Source organism: Engystomops pustulosus, chromosome 2, assembly GCF_040894005.1.
Source record: "Engystomops pustulosus chromosome 2, aEngPut4.maternal, whole genome shotgun sequence".
Lineage (NCBI taxonomy): Eukaryota > Metazoa > Chordata > Amphibia > Anura > Leptodactylidae > Engystomops > Engystomops pustulosus.
The window spans coordinates 116,712,342-116,736,521 of record NC_092412.1 but is presented as its reverse complement, the minus strand read 5'-3'; the positions used below and the strand labels follow the sequence as shown (position 1 = coordinate 116,736,521).

Genomic DNA, 24,180 nt, shown 5'->3' with positions numbered 1-24,180 from the left:
TAAACATGTCAGGATTTGTCAATGCAATTTCACCCACACGCTGAAATATAATACACCACTTTAGTTGTTTGAACATGTCATTTAAAAAACGGGGATAAAAAAAAAAAAAAAAGGAAGGATAACCGTACTCCGACAGATATGAACATACATTTCAGTGCTGTGCTAATATACTAGACTTTACGTGGTGGACGTACAACACTATACAGAAGAGATCTAAGGGAGTTCAAAGACGAAAATACTATAGTCAACTGTTATATTACAGGAATTGTATCTAGAACATTTCAGTGTTGTAGGAACATACCCTACAGGGGTTTATCAGACACTGCAACAGCTTTTAGGCTAGAGCTACACATGGCAGTAGGTAAGAACAAGCAATGTTAATCCTTCCCAGTATGTAGCAATGCCCACCAACCACAAAAATGTAATTTTGTTCTATTTCATGTTTCTATTATATAACTTTGTTACTAATATTAGTGGTCTACTAGATAAATGAGGCTTTTCTAACAACTAGCAAATTATTGGAGTCTGTAGTCTGATTAATTCAGTTCTGTTATGGAAAAAGACTTTCATTTCTAGGAAATAAAAAGGAGTTTTAGAAAACAAGGCTGATCTCGATAGCTTTGGAATGCTAGACATGTTACCATCAAGGCCGGTGGATGACATTTATACAATCAAGTCAAACCAGAGACAGCAGACTGATAACAAGTGAATAGTACCGACTACTATAGTGATATAATAAGTGCACGCAAGGAGAATGCTGTCGTAAGTACAATCATAGGTCATGGAATTTGGAAACATTTTTTTTTTCTATTTTCCAATATGTCAGATGAAGGTTGATTTGTCGAGTTAAGACACTTGGGTCCCACACAATGCAGCATGGTTTGCTCTAGCAGTTTAGCGCCAACTGAATGAATAAAGCGAGGCCAATGCAGAATGTATGGAGCCATTTCCAACTTCTTACAATACAATTTAGCTCTACTTTACAAGTTATCTTAAGGACACACCATTACTTGTAAAACCCTTTTATATTTGGCGTATTTGCCATTAACAACTGTGGCCTCCATATGGCTGTATATTTTGGGCTTATATTGGCTGTTATATATCAGCACAGGCAGTCACAGACCCAAGAAAGCCCAACTTAAACCTCCTGTACACTATTGTATGCAGTCTGTGGAAAATGGCCCGATGTTGGCTTGCTCCAACAGATAGAACACTCTGCAGACGCTGTGGTGCAGCCGGGAGACAAGAAGTCATTGTATAATATTTTTATATAATGCAATTACGTCTGTCCCCTGAAGTGTGCAGTCTGTGTGGCCGGGCCCACGTATTGCCCGTTTTTCACAGACTGTACACGATCATGCACAGGACGCTCATCCAACAACCCCTAGTTTCCCAACTGTGGCCTCAGGTGAAGGTTTCTGGATGCAGGAAATTTGCTGAACCTTAGCCCCTGGCTGCTACAAAGATTTATTGTTAATCTTTGTTCCCATGACAACCCAAAATTTTAAATATCCAGTTGTTACAGGGACTAAAAACAATTTTCACTTGACTTGCATACAAATTTAGTTTGAGAACAAACCTACAGAATCTATCTTGTACGTAAAAGGACTTACTGTAAATGTATTTATTAGGCCATACAAGACTACTATGCCATTTTGGTAAGAAATTCTTTTGTAAAGTAGGCCTGCTAACAGGCAGGTAAACTTCGACTTCCAGCATCATCCATTGTCATCAGTCTGATGCGTTTTTAGACTTTTAGACTTATATGTTAGGACAGTTTACAACATGGAAAGTAACAACAAATCTGCACAATTTAAATTAAATGCCAGGAATCAAAGTTTTCTTGGAACGTTAGAACCAAAAAAGAAGCATTTAAGAGGCACACTCCCTTCTTTATAGGCAGTGTATTTAGTCAGACATACATACACCCTTAGGCTATATTCACACTAACTTGTGCCCGTCGTACTGTAGCACAGCGGGCACACATCAGCACCGGGGAGAGGAGGAGGGGATTAGCTCTCCCTTACGGCCCTGTGCGCCCATTGCCGTCTGTGTGTGACATATACACGCCATGTATACGTCGTACGTATATACGTCCCCCATACGGCAGTATGAATCTAGCCTTAAAACGGTAGAACGGAATTTGATAGCGCTTTATAAAGATTATTATTATCATTTGCTCAAACTGGTAAAAAGTGTACATTAAATTGAAACTCCGGTTATCTGTGCCAAAAGCCTAGAAAGCCCTCAGTCTTAGGGTACATTCATACGCACGTCTGCGGGGATGTACACCGGCCGCAAACTTGTGGTCGCATATACGTCCCAAAAGACGGCAATGGCGGCCTGACGCCATTCCGTGCTGTACACGGGAAAAAGATAGAGTATGCTATCTTTCTATGGAGAAAGGCACCACCTTTTGCACGGATGGGCATACATGCAACCTAAGTCCTCTTTCACGTGAACACATACAAACTGGGCAAGCATACAGCCACGTCCTGGATAGGGGAGGGATGAGCAGCGCCTCCATGCGTGTATGGTACAGTATGGTGGGCAATACATCCATTCGTTTGCGAAGTTTATATTTCTAAGTCAGGTCCTACCTGACGTAGTAATATGCTATGCATGCAAACTTTACTCGGGAAAATTTGCTGAGTGCGAAGGTGCTGGGCGGGTATGCCCCAGCTGGACCTGTCAACCTTTATGCTCCTCCATACACCCTTGGCGTGGAGATGGCATACAGGGCATAATCACAATTGATGATAGCAAGTAATAGCTTGCTAGCAATTACTATTATTTCAGGGCTTCTATGGCAGAAAAATGCCCTCCAAGAAGCCAATGACATCATTTAAGTCAGCCTCGTGTTATGCAGATCCACATAACGGATGACATATGCGTGATACACGGAATGTTTTTGAGGTGGAAGGATGAAAAACTGGCTAAAATGGGAGGAAAAACACAATGTGAAAACAGAACTAATACCTAGAAAAAAAAAAGACCAAAAAACCTTTGCAGACCTAGAAAAAAACATTTGTGTGAATTAGTGTGGCCTAATGCACATGTTATATTGAGAGAAGGGGAAAATTAACTGTTGCTCAATCTCTGCAAAAGCCTACCTGCACAATCCTCATTTCCCTCAATATCAACAGGTATCTCAGAAAAGGTTATTAAAACCAAAGGAGCTGTAATGTTTAAAGCAATAAAATAAAGTGTGTTTGCGAACCCAAACTATCAAAATATTACATGAAGAATGTGAAGGAGTCTAATAATCCACTGTTGTAATATGAAAATCACAGGGGCTTGTATTATATACATACAGGATAGGCTCTGTAGGTTTGTTCTTAAGTTGAATATGTAAGTAAGTCGGTACTTTTATATTTTATCACTGTAACTCCATTCAAAATTTTTTAAAACTCTGTGACAATTGGATTTAAAAAATGTTGGATTGTCATAAGAACCAGGATTAACAATAAAGCTTAATTGCAGACACATTTGAAAACCATTATTTCTGTTTATTGTAGCCTGGGGCTAAAGTACAGTAAATTACCAATATCCAGAGGTCCGTTTGTAACTAGAGGTCGTCTGTAAGTCCGGTGTTCTTAAATAGGGGACCGCCTGTACATGACATGCCATATATATATATATTTTATACACACACAAAAACAAAATAAATTGCAAAGCTGTAATACATAATACAGCACCATGGTTTTTGGCCCAATTGTGTAAAAAAAAAAATTTTTTTGAAAATGCAATCATTAAAGTTAAAGAATGAACCAAAAGCTTGAAAAATGCTAAGTAACTTGAGACACATTGAAGGGAAATTCTGACAACAAAAAGCGTCCTAAATTTAGAAACTGCCGTTGTATGCAGCTTCTCAGATCACTAAGTGCAAAGGGAACTGTGCTCGGCTTCCTGTAAGTAGAATTGTAACACCAAAAGAAAACAAAGACAGATAACAAAATCAATTTCTTTACACAAGACCGATATGCATTGTATTTATGCAGTCATAACCTCCAAATTTATATGCAAAATCATATTATTGTATTCTAAGTTTACAACAGAAATAGGTCATATTCAAACTGGGTTACAGTTTGCAACAGCATTGTAGTTCCCTGTATGGTTCATAATGTAAATTCCCTACTAGTAAGTCTTTGGAATATGGGAGGAAGCCAGAATATCCGGAGTAAATAAACACAAATATGGCCTCCAGTCAAATTCAAACCAGGTCCCCAGTGCTACAGGCAACAGAGCTAACCACTGTAGAAGGTTGTTGATCAAGATCCATTAAATTTAAATGGGTTTTCATATTAAGAAAAGTGCTAAACCACATACATACATTATATATATTATATAGATAGATAGATATAGATTAGAGATGAGCGAACACTAAAATGCTCGGGTACTCGTTATTCGAGACGAACTTTTCCCGATGCTCGAGTGCTCGTCTCGAATAACGAACCCCATTGAAGTCAATGGGAGACTCGAGCATTTTTCAAGGGGACCAAGGCTCTGCACAGGGAAGCTTGGCCAAACACCTGGGAACCTCAGAAAAGGATGGAAACACCACGGAAATGGACAGGAAACAGCAGGGGCAGCATGCATGGATGCCTCTGAGGCTGCATAATCGCACCATTATGCCAAAATTATGGGCAACAGCATGGCCATGACAGAGTGACAGAATGAAGCTAGATAGCATCTAAAACATCCAATAATTGACCCTGACACTATAGGGGACGGCATGCAGAGGCAGCGGCAGCAGCGGCAGGCTAGAGAGTGGCATGGCGACATACCCTAAATGGACTCAGGCTTCAAACCAATGGGTAGCAGAGAGGAACCAAAGGAGGTGAGCAAGAAGCGCTCAAATAATATCGGTACATGATAAAAGTTTGCCAGTATATTTTGTGGATTACACAGCAGGGTGGCGACAAAGTTAACATGGAAGCCATGAAAACAACCCAAAATTCTGCCTGACACAGCTCGTTTGATAAGGGGACCATGTATGGAGGCAGTGAACTAGTAGTAGATTAAAGGTGCTGCAGTTAAAACTATGTTAGTTGGATCTTGGCATGGAGCTGGCGCTCCGCTGCCAGGCGAGCTTTCGCCAATCCAAGCCCGTGTCTCTAGGCTACTCCCCAAACAGCACTTCTAAGAACCTTTTGTATAAGATCAAGTGTAGTAGCGTTCTTATAAGTTTAGGATATGCCGGGTGAGGGGAATGTAAACAGATGCGCAAGAAGCGCTGAAATAATATCCCTAAATGGTAAAAGTTTGCAAGTATATTTTGGGGATTACACAGGAGGGTGGCGACAAAGTTAACAACTTTGATGTGGAATGCCCTGTAATAGCTCTTGGGCGGTGTGCCTTTTATCGCCTAGGCTCAGCAGTTTCAGCACCGCCTGCTGTCGCTTAGCGACGGCACTGCTGCTGTGCCTAGAGCTACCGACTGATGGCGCCATGCCCACGGATGGTAATTCGGAGGAGGAGGAGGTGGAGGAGGGGTGGGAGGAGGTATAGTAGGCCTTTGAGACCTGGACCGAGGTAGGCCCCGCAATTCTCTGCGTCGGCAGTATATGACCAGCCCCAGGGTCAGACTCGGTCCCAGCCTGCACCAAGTTAAGTGTAGTAGCGTTCTCATAAGTTTGGGATATGGCGGGTGAGGGGAATGTAAACAGATGCGCAAGAAGCGCATGATGCGCATGGAGCTGGCGTTCCGCTGCCAGGCGAGCTTTCGCCAATCCAAGCCCCTGTCTCTAGGCTACTCCCCAAACAGCACTTCTAAGAACCTTTTGTATAAGATCAAGTGTAGTAGCGTTCTTATAAGTTTAGGATATGCCGGGTGAGGGGAATGTAAACATCTGCGCAAGAAGCGCTGAAATAATATCCGTAAATGGTAAAAGTTTGCCAGTATATTTTGTGGATAACACAGCAGGGTGGCGACAAAGTTAACAACTTTGATGTGGAATCCATGAAAACAACCCAAATTTCTGCCTGACACACCTCGTTTGATAAAGGGACGATGTATGGAGGCAGCTATATGGACGACTTTTGGAGGTAGCAATGGAGACAACGTGTGGAGGCTGCTATGGAGACAATTTAATTTGGATAGTGCCTGTATGTGGCAGTCCCAAACATTTTTCAAACCAGAGGAGCAGGTAGGTTGCCCTCCAGTAAAATGGGATAGATTGAGTGCCTGTATGTGGCAGTCCCAAAAATGTTTCAAACCAGAGGAGCAGGTAGGTGGCCCTGCAGTAAAATGGAATAGATTGAGTGCCTGTATGTGGCAGTCCCAAAAATGTTTCAAACCAGAGGAGCAGGTAGGTGGCCCTGCAGTAAAATGGAATAGATTGAGTGCCTGTATGTGGCAGTCCCAAAAATTGTTCAAACCAGAGGAGCAGGTAGGTGGCCCTGCAGTAAAATGGAATAGATTGAGTGCCTGTATGTGGCAGTCCCAAAAATTGTTCAAACCAGAGGAGCAGGTAGGTGGCCCTGCAGTAAAATGGAATAGATTGAGTGCCTGTATGTGGCACTCACAAAAATTGTTTCAAACAGAGGACCGGGTAGGTGGCCCTCCAGAAAAATTAAATGCATGAAGTACTATAGCAAGAGCCAGTGGGCCCTGTCAAAAAATAGCCAGTTTCCTCTGCTTTACTGTACAAAGAGGAGGAGAAGGAGGAAAATGAGGAGGAGGAGGAGGAGTGGATCAATTATTCAGGTTGAGCTTCCTTCACCTGGTGGAGATTGGAAATTCTGAGAAATCCAGCCTTTATTCATTTTAATAAGCGTCAGCCTGTCAGCGCTGTCAGTCGACAGGCGTGTACGCTTATCGGTGATGATGCCACCAGCTGCACTGAAAACCCGCTCGGACAAGACGCTAGCGGCAGGGCAGGCAAGAACCTCCAAGGCGTACAGCGCCAGTTCGTGCCACATGTCCAGCTTTGAAACCCAGTAGTTGTAGGGAGCTGTGTGATCATTTAGGACGATGGTATGGTCAGCTACGTACTCCCTCACCATCTTTCTGTAAAGATCAGCCCTACTCTGCCGAGACTGGGGACAGGTGACAGTGTCTTGCTGGGGTGACATAAAGCTGGCAAAAGCCTTGTAAAGCGTACCCTTGCCAGTGCTGGACAAGCTGCCTGCTCGCCTACTCTCCCTCGCTACTTGTCCCGCAGAACTACGCACTCTGCCGCTAGCGCTGTCAGAAGGGAAATACTGTTTCAGCTTGTGCACCAGGGCCTGCTGGTATTCATGCATTCTCACACTCCTTTCCTCTCCAGGGATGAGAGTGGGAAGATTTTGCTTGTACCGTGGGTCCAGGAGAGTGAACACCCAGTAATCGGTGCTGGAATAAATTCTTTGAACGCGAGGGTCACGGGATAGGCAGCCTAGCATGAAATCTGCCATATGCGCCAGAGTACCAACGCGTAAGAATTCACTCCCCTCACTGGCCTGACTGTCCATTTCCTCCTCCTCCAACTCCTCCAACTCCTCTTCTTCTGCCCATACACGCTGAACAGTGAAGGACTCAACAATGGTCCCCTCTTGTGTCTCGCCAACATTCTCCTCCTCTTCCTCCTCATCCTCCTCCACCTCCACCTCCTCCGATATGCGCTGAGAAACAGACCTCAGGGTGCTTTGGCTATCAACAAGGGAATATTCTTCCCCCGTCTCTTGTGACGAGCGCAAAGCTTCCGACTTCATGCTGACCAGAGAGTTTTTCAACAGGCCAAGCAGCGGGATGGTGAGGCTGATGATGGCGGCATCGCCACTGACCATCTGTGTTGACTCCTCAAAGTTACTCAGCACCTGACAGATATCAGACATCCACGTCCACTCCTCATTGTAGACTTGAGGAAGCTGACTGACCTGACTACCAGTTCTGGTGGAAGTTGACATCTGGCAGTCTACAATCGCTCTGCGCTGCTGGTAAACTCTGGATAACATGGTCAGTGTTGAATTCCACCTCGTGGGCACGTCGCACAACAGTCGGTGAGCGGGCAGTTGGAGGCGGCGCTGCGCTGCCCTGAGAGTGGCAGCATCTGGGCTGGACTTCCTGAAATGCGCACAGATGCGGCGCACCTTCGTGAGCAAATCAGACAGATTGGGGTATGTCTTGAGGAAACGCTGCACTATCAGATTTAACACATGGGCCAGGCATGGCACATGTGTCAGTCTGCCGAGTTGCAGAGCCGCCACCAGGTTACGGCCGTTGTCACACACAACCATTCCCGGCTTGAGGTTCAGCGGTGCCAGCCACAGATCAGTCTGCGCCGTGATGCCCTGTAATAGCTCTTGGGCGGTGTGCCTTTTGTCGCCTAGGCTCAGCAGTTTGAGCACCGCCTGCTGTCGCTTAGCGACGGCACTGCTGCTGTGCCTAGAGCTACCGACTGATGGCGCCGTGCCCACGGATGGTAGTTCGGAGGAGGAGGTGGAGGAGGGGTGGGAGGAGGAGGAGGCATAGTAGGCCTGAAACACCTGGACCGAGGTAGGCCCCGCAATCCTCGGCGTCGGCAGTATATGAGCAGCCCCAGGGTCAGACTCGGTCCCAGCCTCCACCAAGTTAACCCAATGTGCCGTCAGCGATATATAGTGGCCCTGCCCGGCAGCACTCGTCCACGTGTCCGTGGTCAGGTGGACCTTGTCAGAAACGGCGTTGGTCAGGGCACGGATGATGTTGTCTGACACGTGCTGGTGCAGGGCTGGGACGGCACATCGGGAAAAGTAGTGGCGGCTGGGGACCGAATACCGAGGGGCGGCCGCCGCCATGAGGTTGCGAAAGGCCTCGGTCTCTACTAGCCTATAGGGCAGCATCTCCAGGCTAAGCAATCTGGAGATGTGCACATTAAGGGCTTGGGCGTGCGGGTGGGTTGCACTATATTTGCGTTTCCGCTCCAGCGTCTGGGGTATGGAGAGCTGAACGCTGGTGGATGCTGTGGAGGATCGTGGAGGCGACGATGGGGTTTTTGTGGCAGGGTCCTGGGCAGGGGGCTGACTAGCAGCTGACACAGGGGAAGGAGCAGTGGTGTGCACGGCCGGAGGTGAACGGGCTTGTTGCCACTGAGTGGGGTGCTTAGCATTCATATGCCTGCGCATACTGGTGGTAGTTAAGCTAGTAGTGGTGGAACCCCTGCTGAGCCTGGTTTGGCAAATGTTGCACACCACAGTCCGTCGGTCATCCGGTGTTTCCTTAAAGAACCTCCACACTTCTGAAGATCTAGCCCTCGCCGCAAGAGCCCTCACCACGGGAGCTTCACTAGTTGACAGTGGCGCTGATGCACCAGCTCTGGCCCTGCCTCTCCGTCTGGCCCCACCACTGCCTCTTCCAACCTGTTCAGGTCGAGGACTCTCCTCCGTCTCAGAAGCACTGTGTTCACCCGGCCTCTCAACCCAGCTTGGGTCTGTCACCTCATCATCCTCCGATCCCTCAGTCTGCTCCCCCCTCGGACTTCCTGCCCTGACAACAACTTCCCCACTGTCTGACAACCGTGTCTCCTCATCGTCGGACACCTCTTTACACACTTCCACTACGTCAAGAAGGTCATCATCACCCACAGACTGTGACTGGTGGAAAACCTGGGCATCGGAAAATTGCTCAGCAGCAACCGGACAAGTGGTTTGTGACTGTGGGAAGGGTCCAGAAAACAGTTCCTCAGAGTATGCCGGTTCAAATGCCAAATTTTCCTGGGAGGGGGCAGACTGGGGGGGAGGAGGCTGAGGTGCAGGAGCTGGAGGAGTGGCGATTTCGGTGACATGGGTGGACTGCGTGGAAGACTGACTGGTGGTGGACAAATTGCTCGAAGCATTGTCAGCAATCCACGACATCACCTGTTCGCACTGTTCTGGCCTCAACAGTGCTCTACCACGAGTCCCAGTAACTTCAGACATGAACCTAGGGAGTGTAGCTCTGCGGCGTTCCCCTGCTCCCTCATCAGCAGGTGGTGTCTCACCCCGCCCAGGACCACGGCCTCTGACCCCTGCAGTAGTTGGACGCCCACGTCCCCGCCCTCGTCCTCTACCCCTAGCCCTCGGGTTAAACATTTTTAAAATGAGAGTTATAACTTTATTTTTTTTTTTACTTTTTTTTGTTTTTTTGTGTGTTTTTTTTTTTTTTTTTGTGTTTTTTGGTTTTTTTTGAGTTTTTAAAACCAAACAATGCTATCCTATTGCTATGGCTATTTTCTAGCCAAGTATCAAAGGAAGCACAGTACTATGCCAGATGAGATGACACTGAGTTATTGCCTAATAGAAATCCAACCCCTACTGAATTTTGCCACTTCAGCCTTTGCTATGGATATGTGCGCCACTAAGCGCAGAACACAGCGGTCGCAAGTCCCACTACAAATTGCTCAGAATTGGCAAGTACATGCACTGCAGAAACTACAGTCACCAGCAGATCAACCAGAAATCAAATATATAGAACGCTACTGTAGGCTTCAAGAAGCTGTTTGTATTCTCCTATGGCTATTTTCTAGCCAAGTATCAAAGGAAGCACAGTACTATGCCAGATGAGATGACACTGAGTTATTGCCTAATAGAAATCCAACCCCTACTGAATTTTGCCACTTCAGCCTTTGCTATGGATATGTGCGCCACTAAGCGCAGAACACAGCGGTCGCAAGTCCCACTACAAATTGCTCAGAATTGGCAAGTACATGCACTGCAGAAACTACAGTCACCAGCAGATCAACCAGAAATCAAATATATAGAACGCTACTGTAGGCTTCAAGAAGCTGTTTGTATTCTCCTATGGCTATTTTCTAGCCAAGTATCAAAGGAAGCACAGTACTATGCCAGATGAGATGACACTGAGTTATTGCCTAATAGAAATCCAACCCCTACTGAATTTTGCCACTTCAGCCTTTGCTATGGATATGTGCGCCACTAAGCGCAGAACACAGCGGTCGCAAGTCTCACTACAAATTGCTCAGAATTGGCAAGTACATGCACTGCAGAAACTACAGTCACCAGCAGATCAACCAGAAATCAAATATATAGAACGCTACTGTAGGCTTCAAGAAGCTGTTTGTATTCTCCTATGGCTATTTTCTAGCCAAGTATCAAAGGAAGCACAGTACTATGCCAGATGAGATGACACTGAGTTATTGCCTAATAGAAATCCAACCCCTACTGAATTTTGCCACTTCAGCCTTTGCTATGGATATGTGCGCCACTAAGCGCAGAACACAGCGGTCGCAAGTCCCACTACAAATTGCTCAGAATTGGCAAGTACATGCACTGCAGAAACTACAGTCACCAGCAGATCAACCAGAAATCAAATATATAGAACGCTACTGTAGGCTTCAAGAAGCTGTTTGTATTCTCCTATGGCTATTTTCTAGCCAAGTATCAAAGGAAGCACAGTACTATGCCAGATGAGATGACACTGAGTTATTGCCTAATAGAAATCCAACCCCTACTGAATTTTGCCACTTCAGCCTTTGCTATGGATATGTGCGCCACTAAGCGCAGAACACAGCGGTCGCAAGTCTCACTACAAATTGCTCAGAATTGGCAAGTACATGCACTGCAGAAACTACAGTCACCAGCAGATCAACCAGAAATCAAATATATAGAACGCTACTGTAGGCTTCAAGAAGCTGTTTGTATTCTCCTATGGCTATTTTCTAGCCAAGTATCAAAGGAAGCACAGTACTATGCCAGATGAGATGACACTGAGTTATTGCCTAATAGAAATCCAACCCCTACTGAATTTTGCCACTTCAGCCTTTGCTATGGATATGTGCGCCACTAAGCGCAGAACACAGCGGTCGCAAGTCCCACTACAAATTGCTCAGAATTGGCAAGTACATGCACTGCAGAAACTACAGTCACCAGCAGATCAACCAGAAATCAAATATATAGAACGCTACTGTAGGCTTCAAGAAGCTGTTTGTATTCTCCTATGGCTATTTTCTAGCCAAGTATCAAAGGAAGCACAGTACTATGCCAGATGAGATGACACTGAGTTATTGCCTAATAGAAATCCAACCCCTACTGAATTTTGCCACTTCAGCCTTTGCTATGGATATGTGCGCCACTAAGCGCAGAACACAGCGGTCGCAAGTCTCACTACAAATTGCTCAGAATTGGCAAGTACATGCACTGCAGAAACTACAGTCACCAGCAGATCAACCAGAAATCAAATATATAGAACGCTACTGTAGGCTTCAAGAAGCTGTTTGTATTCTCCTATGGCTATTTTCTAGCCAAGTATCAAAGGAAGCACAGTACTATGCCAGATGAGATGACACTGAGTTATTGCCTAATAGAAATCCAACCCCTACTGAATTTTGCCACTTCAGCCTTTGCTATGGATATGTGCGCCACTAAGCGCAGAACACAGCGGTCGCAAGTCCCACTACAAATTGCTCAGAATTGGCAAGTACATGCACTGCAGAAACTACAGTCACCAGCAGATCAACCAGAAATCAAATATATAGAACGCTACTGTAGGCTTCAAGAAGCTGTTTGTATTCTCCTATGGCTATTTTCTAGCCAAGTATCAAAGGAAGCACAGTACTATGCCAGATGAGATGACACTGAGTTATTGCCTAATAGAAATCCAACCCCTACTGAATTTTCCCACTTCGGTCTTTGCTATGGATATGTGTGCCACTAAGAGCTAAACACAACGGTAGCAAGTCCCCCTGCTAATTCCTCACAAAATGGTAAAAGATGCAAATTAAAATAAAAAAAGTAGAACGTTATTGTAGCCCTAAGAAGGGCTGTTGGGTTCTTTGAGAATCACTCCTGCCTAACAGTAAGCTAATAGAACACCCTAACGCTTTCCCTGAGCAGCAGCAGCTCTCTCCCTAGCGGCATCCAGAGACAGAATGATCCGAGCAGCGCGGCCAGCGGCTAGTCTATCCCAGGGTCACCTGATCTGGCCAGCCAACCACTGCTATCGACGTGTAAGGGTACCACGTCATGCTGGGTGGAGTGCAGAGTCTCCTGGCTTGTGATTGGCTCTGTTTCTGGCCGCCAAAAAGCAAAACGGCGGGAGCTGCCATTTTCTCGAGCGGGCGAAGTATTCGTCCGAGTAACGAGCAGTTTCGAGTACCCTAATGCTCGACCGAGCATCAAGCTCGGACGAGCATGTTCGCTCATCTCTAATATAGATATATCAATTCTTATCTCAGTTCCCTAGCATTTAGTAACGAATGCCATATGATCCCCCAGAACACTCTACCACCTGGTAAAGCAATGGCATAGATGGCTGCATAGATGATGAACCCACGTCAGGACATAGCCGCGGTAAGTAGGAAGTAAAGAGTGGCAGAGGGCAGGGAACATTGGAAACAGCAGAAAAAAATAACAGTGCCTCTGAACCAAATCTTAGAAGCATATTCATGAGATAGTGTACGGGCCCTACTGCACTTTGCTTTTAGTATTTTACGGTATCCTCGGATGCTGTAATCTAGGTTATTTATTTTCCCCTAAAAGTACTTCAACTAGGGTAAAATATTGCCATACCATTACATCACACACTCTGAGCACCTATGGACTTGTAGTATAACGGGTCACAGTACATTACATTCGCCACTTATAATCTTTAATGTTATAAGCTGTACTTACTACTGCCTAGGCTAAGCCTACAATGACTGACATTTTTTAAGAGACCCTTAGCATCATATACAAGTGCCATAAGACAATTACACATCTCCATTATATCTAATGAGCATAAAATGTTAATACGCACAAGAGATCGGAAAGTTGACTGCACTTTAATACCTAGTTGCTATAGGTAGAAAGGAATCATTGAGAAATATTGCAAACCACCTTAGCTAATATACAAGACAGTGTACTTTGGAGTGGTTTTGCAGAGCTACCCACTCAGAATCATCATATTCCAAACATTTGTAGCAAGAGCACATTCTCCATGGCATCAAGCAACCCACTCTTCAAAAAATAGATTCTTCAGCAGTGTACATCTGCAATCTGCCAGGTTTACAGCATACTTGGCAAACCACACAAAGGGGAAATCCTTTACCTTAAGAAAAGTTATCAGAAGCATCAAAAGACATGGTTCAATAAACCAAATGGGGACTTTCTGAGGCATCATAGAAAATAGCCTCTAACACGTAATACAGAAACTCTAAAACCAAACATTCAAAGCGGCTAAACTTAGCCATTGTATAACATGTTATAAGATACATTCATTTGTACCAAGTGCAAATAGATAGATTATTAACGGATAGAATACTGCAATAAAGAAGATGAAAAAAACAAGTCATAAAGGCCAGACTCAGGACCATAGTAAAAAGGGTTATCTTAGATGACGAGAACGTGTAGCTGGCGTCCCATATTGGAGTTTTATATGCGCATTTTTATCGCTCTTTTGTGAGTATGTTTTTAATCTAAATAAATCCTGAGTGTAAACTGTACTACGCTATCTGCGGGTGAATTTCTTCCAGCGATCTACCGCAACATATGTTGCATACGGAGGAGGTCACAAGAAAAACGCAGGAGTGTTGGTCTGAATAGCGGTATATTCTTATCGGAGGATTCAGGAATTGTGCTGGAGGAGTGTGAACTGCTCTATTTTGACATATTGGAAGAGAAGGACACACGGAAGCAAGGGAATCGGGAGCTCCGGTCAGAACTCATTTTTTATCTTAGATGTATTACAAAAAAAAAAAAAAAAAAGAAGAAAAGAAAACAGGTAATCTTCCATCCAAACCAAGCATGATAAACCAGCTCATAGATCCAGACACCGATCTTATATTTGTTATCCATAGCCTCATTCCTTCCAAAATAAATTTTTAAAATTCTGCTAATAATACCCCACCAACCCGTGCTCTGGCTTTACAAACTGTTGTTACACTGTGCAGCAGCATGTTTCAGTCTCAGCCTTCCCTCCTGCACGTCCTGTGATCTCAGCAGCAGAGAGTACACGGCAGGGAGGGGTGATTTGAGTCCTCAAACTAAGCCCAGACGAGCACATGTCAGCGTGTTGGAGCGCTGCTCACCCATCCCCACTCCATAGAAAATAGCGCCACAAGGCTGCCAACACAGGGAAAGATAGTACAAACTTGCAGAAGGAAATATATAAATAGTCTGGTAAGCTAAAACACAGAGGAACTCTTGTAGAAGCCCTTCTGTCTCATTAGCATAATTGTAAAAGTTGATGTTAGAAGGAAGGAGGCCATGGATAACAAATACATGAAGATTACCACAGTGGCAGTGCCTGGATCTATGAGTAAGTGTCCCTGGGTTATCATGCTTGACTTTGATGGCAGGTTTCCCTATATGTGCAAGAAAAATTGAAGAAAATCTACCATCAAAATCAAGCACGATAAACCAGGGACACGCATGGATCCCGGCACTGTGACTGTGGTGGTCTTATATTTGTTATCCATGGCCTCCTTCCTTCCAATATAAACATTTATAATTATGCTAATGCACCTGAAGGGCTCTGGTGGGTTTATACCAGTGATTTTCAACCTTTTTTAGCACAAAATGACACTAAAACAGTCATATTATACATATAGTTAATAATATAGATTCTAAATTTCCTTTTACGCAGTGTGAAACCTGGGCCTGTTTCGATGAACACAAAAGGGATATCCTGGCAGGAATGGTGGAAAGACACACACGAGGCTCCTTCTCAACAGTTCTCAGTTTCTCCCTGTTTTTAGTATATGGTGCTGATTATTATGTGGCGCATATACTGCAAAATAAAGGGGTACAATGAGAAGTACTATGGCCATGAGGCCAGAGTACGAGTGCCAGCTCATATACTAAGCATATGAGCTGGTACTTGTAGTACTACAGCCTCATGACTATAGTATTTCTCATTTTACATTTCTCATTGTTATATGCAGTATACTGCTGCAGTACTAAAAGTACCAGCTCATATGCTGAGTATTCTATCAACAGTTCATATACTCAGGCAAAAGCTCATATAGTCAGCATTATTGGTGGGCATTACCTTGGCGGTGGGCAAATGCGAGAGTCTCTCCGCTCTCAGGATGATGCGCCGGCCTCGGTGACGTCATTTTGTCGCGCGAGGTTCAAAGCTTGTGCATGTGTTATTGTACACGTCTCCTACATTGTAAGAAGCCGTGACTGCGCATCGCCGGGAAACAAAACACACGGGGCATCATAGTTAGCACACCCAACCATGTGTTGCGGCACACTGGTTGAAAATCACTGGTTTATACAACCGATTTACTTCAATTGCGAGTAGAGACAAAGTAATCTCTTTTCTAACTGGAAAAAAAAGTTGCATGCCTTGTCTCTGTACCAAATTTATTAGTTATCCCCTATCGACGGGATAGCGTATAACAATCTGAGATGCATAGGTTTGACTGTTGTGTTCTCTGTTCTCACTGATTGATGGAGTACGAGTCCTCATGCTCAAATTGGGCAAGCATACCATCGTTTGAATATCTCCTTAGTCTTAAAATGACTGCTAAAATTCTGGTGTTTGGACAATAGTAAAAAACATCTAGGTTTTGGCCGTAATTTCATATGCAGCAGTTGGTTCTGTATTGCATTTTATTGGACACAATCTTTTCTAAAGCTGATCAAATAAATGCTGTGGGAACTTGGACTACAAAGAATCTATGAAAAATAGATGAAATAGAGCAGATTTTTTAGTGCAAAATAACCTGATGGACCCGATCTATCAGGTCTGTTTCTGAATGACATACAATGGGTCTCCCGTGGCAAAACTTTCCATTTTTCACTTCCTATAGAGAAACACAAAAACTAAAAATCTAAAGGTATTTGGACCTATTTGAACTTTTTATTATTAAATAGTTAAAGGACATCTACCACCAGTATCAAGTATTGCAACCCATGCACACTGATATGTTGGCTGAATCTGCTCTTTATTAGTTTTTTATGCCCTGGTTTTTATTTTTAAAAAAAAATTAAATTATGCAAATGAGCCTCAGGGCTCCAGGCTCCATATGTGTTGAGGGAGCATGGAGTCATTCATTCACATTATATAATTTTTAAAGTATTTTTTTTCTTACAATCCTTCATCCTGGTGGTCCTTTAAGTGTTCTGGTAGTAACAAATGATCACCATGATTCCCATTTAAATGCATATGTTAATGAGGCAGTTGGTGTGCCTAGAGAACCTAAAACACAGCTATTCCTGCCTGGACCACTACCCTCTCATCATATAAGCAGGAGATTTGTCTTGTGAGATGTAGTCAGCAATGGGTGAATAGGGAAGTGGTTTAGGCAGGAATAGCAGTGCTCTGGGTGCTAAGGACTACCCGGGTGCACCAAGTATACCTCAATGGGTATACAGTTTAAAATGAACAAATTTTAAAATAATAAAGGTATGTTGGAAATTGCATTTAATTTCTCAGCAAAATTATGCTATTACATTATTATAATGCATGGTGGAGGAGGTAGACGTAGAGATTGGAAACCATATACTGAAACATCCTACAAGAAAATCAAAGCTCCAGAGAAGTATGTGTGACCACACCATAGATAAGCATTTAACAGCTTAAAGGTAATGTGCAGTGATGTCATCAGAAATGTCTGCATTTAACAAAGGTCAGAGTGCAGAACAGAACTGTGACTCAGTTTCTTCCTTGACATTATGTGTACACTTATACAACAATATTACTACATATGGACATATACATTTTTAAAGGGAGTCTGCCACCTTCAAATTCACCCACATATATAACATTGTGTAGGGCAATATATAAGCTTTCCATTGATTGCTCTACAGTTCCGCAGCTATCTGACTTGTAGAGAAAATTTCATTTGTTTATCCTTATGCAAATAAGCTTCTCAGTGCACCAAAAACAGGACAGTGCTTGCTGGTACACCAGTTTTCTCCAATTCTATCCTGCCCAGTATCAACCAGCAGCTCTACATCGAGTATAAGACAGGGGCACCAGCAGGTTACAACCCTAACTTGGAGCACAGAGAAGCTCAGGAAGAGCATAGAAAAACTTATAAGGTGGACTTCAAAATTCTGGTTTTCCTTATGGATAAGTTGGGAGGTTGTATACTCTCTTTAGAGAGGACCTATCACCCCCCAATAATACCCCCACCAAATATACCCCCCCCTAATCCTGTCCCCAGCCCCTTTATATCTATACATTTTTTATTAAAATTTACGTTTGCAAAGTTTGTTTTAATCGATCCGACCTCTTACAAAATAAGAGGTCTGGTCCTCGTATTCTGTCCCCTAGCAGTCGGCCATATTCATGAGGGGGCCGGTCGACACCCACCCTCTGTGGACAGGATTAGTGGGGGACATATTCGGTGGGGGTGACAGGTCCTCTTTAAAGTGGTTTGCCCATGAAAGAAAGTTCTCAGATAAATTTCTAATGTCCATATTTTACAATTTAACTCAATTTTATTGCAGTTTTAGCTCCTATAACTCAATTATGGTGAGTATAAAATTGCAGAGTGTGGGCAGGGACTCTCTAAGCAGATACTTCATGATCCCTCTAGTGCTATGAAATGCAGTGTGCAGACAATGTGGATAGATTATCAGGGTCCAGGTTTATCTACACCTACATTTAGCATCTGAACATTCACTAGTATCTGACACATAAAAAAGAGAGAGGAGACAGATCAGAGATGATGAGATGGATATAAAACAAAATGACACTTTCAGCGTTGCTATCTAACCTATAACACACACACACAGTCAGCTCTGCTCTCTCACGTTATCAATAAAACACACAGTCAGCTCTGGTATAAAGACCTCATCTGTCTGTCGCTTGCAGAGCAAGTCTCTGCACACTGCTGCTTGCCGGCAGGAAGTGCCTGTATCTGAACTGGTCTTGTAATGCAGAGGGAAGGGCAGGAAGTAGAGAGCACTGCAGTGTGCAGACAAGAGAAGCTACTCATCAGAAGAATCAGACCATAGTCAGAAGATTTATGGTCAGATCCTGAGGCAACAAAAATTGTAAACACCACTTCTGATAGAGAAAGGTTGGAGTTAGATCTGTGAAATGCAGTATTTTTGTTAAGAACAGTAAATTAGAGAATGTGTTATTTTGGTATCCTGAGTATATTAAAAAAATTTGTCTACATTGAAATACCCTTTAATCGTTTAAGCATTATGTCATAATTATCTTGATACACATTAAATTTAAAAAAATATATATTTAAAAGTAATTTTTAACAGCAATACATCAAACGTAAAAATAAGGAGTGGAAACACAGATTGTACACGTAATGATTTCCTAATGACTAGTTTCATAGGTTTAGCCCTCAAGAAAAAAAAATCACATGTATGCTGACTGTGCCAAAAAGGAAAGCCATGCTGCTGGGCACAGAACTAGGTGCAATCTAGGAACATAAGCTTCTATTCCACTAAACGTAACAAAAGATTATATTGTCCATAGACAATGACGCAGACTGCGTGCTAGAAGGAAGACAAGCTTTTATAAGGTTAAATGTGTGGCTTGGCTGGGCTAGCTTCACATTCCACTCAAACCACAAACTAAACAGTCCCTCTAATTAGCCATTTCCTTTTCATAACTACAATCCCTGTAGTTTTAGTGAGTATATCATAAAAACATGTGAAACCTGTCCAACTGCCTTACACATAGACTGTGAGTAAAGCAACACCAAGACCCAGGGCAACGTCATACTGCCCACAAACCAAGATTGGCCCATGGGGGGTATTAGAAGGTTTTCACAAGAAGCAAAACTTGTTAGCAAGATACAACATATTAGAATGTTACCACTGCCAGATGACAACTTCTTACATTGTAACAGCATGTCAATTCTGCTGTGTAGCGGCATCAAATAACCACAAAGTCAACACGATATGCACTTTACAATAATAAATGTGAGTTCCATCCGTGGAAGAACAACCTATGTGGCTTTTAGGGGAGAATATGTTAAGTGGTGTTAACATGGTAAAGAAGAAATCAGAGGCTCAGGTAAAACTATATGTATATATTTGTATGGGTGCCAGATAACGGAAGCCTAACAAGGTCATGTCATGTGTACAAAGCCCAAGGCCACATTCTAACATATCTTATAAGTAGCCCTTCATGGCCTCATAACGCAGGGATATAGCTGGAGGGTAAGGGCCTTGTTCATTCTCCCGTTAATGAATGGGGCCAATCGGAACTGGGGACTGCACTGGAACTTTGTATTTTCGCCTTTGTGATTTTGGTAGTACTAGGCCTCCTATACCTAGTACTAGGTGTCAATATTTCCCTGCCAATTATTATTTTACTATTTATATGCAATTATATAGTTATAATGAATGTATAACTGAAGTATAACTTACTTTGGGAACTCCTTTTCAAACTGAGTTTGCATTGTACTTGTCACCTACCTTTCCAGCCACGTAACAGGGGCCTAATCTGGTCTGCTTAAAATATACATTAATGAACAACCACAGCCCTCAAGCACACAAACCTTGTTTTTGGACACATACATTCGTATGCATTCATAGACAAGCCTCTGGCCTCCTCCATTACAAATTATAGATCAGGCCCTATTATTGCCTGGGTTTTTTTGTCAGTTAAATAAAGGTGGACTGCAAACATTGGTACACAGGACCAATCCAAAAGCACCCAATGTTCATGTGCAGGGGGCCTTATATATGAAATCAAGAGAACAGAAAGAGAACAGAAATGTAGAAATATTTTTTATATGTGAGCTTTGCACTGCCTGACACTGTTTTGGTAAATTTTTCCCAGTATTCTGATTTCATGGTCCAAGCCAAGAGGTAACGAAAACGGTGATTAATTTATTGAGCCTTCTGACACCCAGTCAGGCATATCCAACTAGTCACAGGCTACCGCACCGGCAGTCATATCCAACTAGTCACAGGCTACCGCACCGGCAGTCATATCCAACTAGTCACAGGCTACCGCACCGGCAGTCATATCCAACTAGTCACAGGCTACCGCACCGGCAGTCATATCCAACTAGTCACAGGCTACCGCACCGGCAGTCATATCCAACTAGTCACAGGCTACCGCACCGGCAGTCATATCCAACTAGTCACAGGCTACCCTACCGACAGTCATATCCAACTAGTCACAGGCTACCCTACCGACAGTCATATCCAACTAGTCACAGGCTACCCTACCGACAGTCATATCCAACCAGTCACTGGCTACCGCACCGACAGTCATATCCAACTAGTCACTGGCTACCGCACCGACAGTCATATCCAACTAGTCACTGGCTACCGCACCGACAGTCATATCCAACTAGTCACAGGCTACCGTACCGGCAGTCATATCCAACTAGTCACAGGCTACCCTACAGTCATAGCCTACATTCATATCCAACAAGACACAGACTATCCTACCGACAGTCATATCCAACTAGTCACACACTACCCTACTGGCAGTCATATCCAACTAGTCACAGACTACCCTACTGCCAGTCATATCCAACTAGTCAGAGACTACCCTACCGTCAGTAATATCCAACTAGTCACAGGCTACCCTACCGACAGTCATATCCAACTAGTCACAGGCTACCCTACAGTCATAGCCTACATTCATATCCAACTAGACACAGACTACCCTACAGTCATAGCCTACATTCATATCCAACTAGACACAGACTATCCTACCGACAGTCATATCCAACTAGTCACACACTACCCTACTGTCAGTCATATCCAACTAGTCACACACTACCCTACTGGCAGTCATATCCAACTAGTCACAGACTACCCTACTGTCAGTCATATCCAACCAGTCACAGACTACCCTACTGGCAGACATATCTAGATAATCTAAGACTACTACTAACTACATATATAACTAGTCGCCAACAGGCCTATCTTGTACAGAAAATATGATGACCCAAAGATGATGCTTTAATGAACATTATTTGTAGCATATTAATCCTGATGGGTATTTCTCTAGAAGGGTCCAAACTAGCAGCCATGGTAGGTAGTACAATCACCTTACATGATGTGTAGGCAGCCGGTATCTAGGAGGACATGGACGGTATACATGTGTGATAAGAAAGCAGAAGTGCACAAAGCATCCACACCATCCATGTAGAAATGGTCATGACAAGTGATGGAGGGCTGTGTCACACCTGTCACCAGGAGCTCAGGCCTTGTAGCACAAGCTGGCCTGTCATCACACAACCCCTAGGAGGAAATATATGTGGCTGCAGAGTATCGCAGCTTCTGATGTGCCTGTAACCACACTGTGAATGACACCAAAGCTCCTGTAATAGGGAAATCAGTATTAACTCATTAACCACCGGGTGCACTGTCCCCTGACACAGGCCTTCCAGGGTTACATGCATTCAGCTAGTCCCCGGGCGACTAATACCCTGCGATTGCTGGCCAACTACGGCAGCCTATGTCTGCAGCGGCTCGTAGCTATGAAGTTGCCCCACTTGGTGTCACCCACCTCCAGGGTCCGGATCTCTTGCTGCGTGAGGTCGTTAGAGGCGGCGCACTGTGTGCGGAGCCCCCGCAGGTTAGACATGGAGATGTCGATCATGTTCTGGATGAGCTCGCAGTGCTCCCGGGCGGACAGGGCCAGTCCGCTCTCCCCACTGGCCAGCCCGTCTCCTCCCGGCTTCTTGTCTAGCAGCTTCCGACTCTCCATCTTTTCGGCATCGGTAACCGCGCGGCCAGTGCAGATGGCTTACACAATGACAGCGATCTTGTCGCCACAAGGAAATGTGCGATCAGATCGTACGGATCGTGTGTGCAGCACCGGCCATGTAGATCCACTGACGGACAAAGTGACGCTGTGCAAGGATAAAGGTGCTAGGACACCGGGCATCAATGCAGGGTGGGGATTAGAGAAAGTCCATCCGATCCTCGTCACTCCCCCAGCCTGGCGATGGTAGAAAATGCACGGACCGGGGAGGGAGCGGGTCCCGATTACATCAAAATAATAATAATAGGAGGTGGGAGGAATCTTCTGATGGCAGCGCTACACAGCACTCACCGAGCGCTTCCCCCTCTCTGTGCTTTTTAATGTCAGACAGAGCTCGGGTCACAAGCAAGGGATTGTGGGGCTTGTAGTCTTGTGCAGGAGATCACACGTTAGTACAAGGGATGATGATGCTGCTGTCACTTGTCTGCTCTTCTCTTACTTTCGTTTTAGGAGGCTGCCGATAGTCACTGCTGCAAATACCTGAGTCACCTCAGGCGGCTGCGCTGTGCTGGGGCTCGTGCTTAGAATAGAATTGCTCCTGGTAGGTGTGATGCCACGGAAAGGGTGGGGCCTCTCAGGAAAGGGGCGGGGCTTTCTTTGCTGTCGCTTCACATTACAGGAAGCAGAGAAGCAGTGTCTGTCTGACAACACGTGGAGGAGAGACCGGAGTGATGTCTGGTGTGTATGTGCAAGACAGCACTGGATGTTATGGGGATTGAGTAAGGTCAGGGAGCAGATCTGCTACAAGTGATGTACGTTATAGGGGACTGCTTGTCTGCTGGAGGCTGAGGTGAATGTTTACATAGGACTGTGGTGAACACAAGGAGGTCTGTAAGTTGGGGGTCGAGGTGAGAGGTGTGGACAAAAGGACGAAGACATCTCTTCAGCCGGTTCCTATGTACCCGGAGTAGTGGACGGTCTTCTCTTGAAATCTCGTAGACTTCAGGGGAGAGACTGTCCCTAACTAGGTATGGCTCACGCTCCCAACGCCCATCTAGCTTACTGGTGGGATGGTTGCTGCGCAGCCACACTCGATCTCCTGGGGCAAGAGGCTCAGCACAGGCATTACGATCGAAGTCCCTTTTTTGTTTATCTCGGGCCTCTTCCAACCGCAGATCCACAACTTCTCTGGCATCCGCCAAGCGCCTCTGGTGTTCGTGAACCCAGTCAGTCTGGGGGAGTAAAGACTGAGAATCAGGGGACTCCATGTCCCAGGTCATATCAGCAGGGAGATGGCCGTGTCTCCCGAACATCAGATAATACGGGGTGTATCCTGTGGAGCAATGAGTGGTATTGTTGTACAGGTACACTAATTCGGGCAACAGTTTTGGCCAGTCAGCCCTTTTTGCAGGGGTCAGAGTCCTCAGCATGTTGATTAGAGTCTGATTCATCTTTTCACAAAGCCCGTTGCCTTGGGGATGATAGGCTGTGGTCCTCAGCTTTTTGCAGCCATATAGAGTGCACAGCTCCTGGAAGACTTGGGACTCAAATGCTGTTCCTTGGTCCGTAAGGATCTGGTCCGGACAGCCATAGGGGAGGATGAAGCTCTTCCACAGGGCCGCTGCGGTGATCCTTGCAGACAGATCTCT

General features: G+C 44.7%; 1 protein-coding gene across 1 annotated transcript in view; it reads right to left on the bottom strand.

The window, feature by feature from the left end:
* Positions 1-23,127, bottom strand: part of KSR1 (kinase suppressor of ras 1) — a 118,357-nt gene extending 95,230 nt beyond the window's left edge. Inside the window, exon 1 of the mRNA XM_072136116.1 lies at positions 22,334-23,127. Coding sequence (XP_071992217.1) covers positions 22,334-22,534 — 201 coding nt within the window. The 5' untranslated portion in view covers positions 22,535-23,127. The remainder of the gene's footprint in view (positions 1-22,333) is intronic.
* Positions 23,128-24,180: the final 1,053 nt, after the last annotated feature.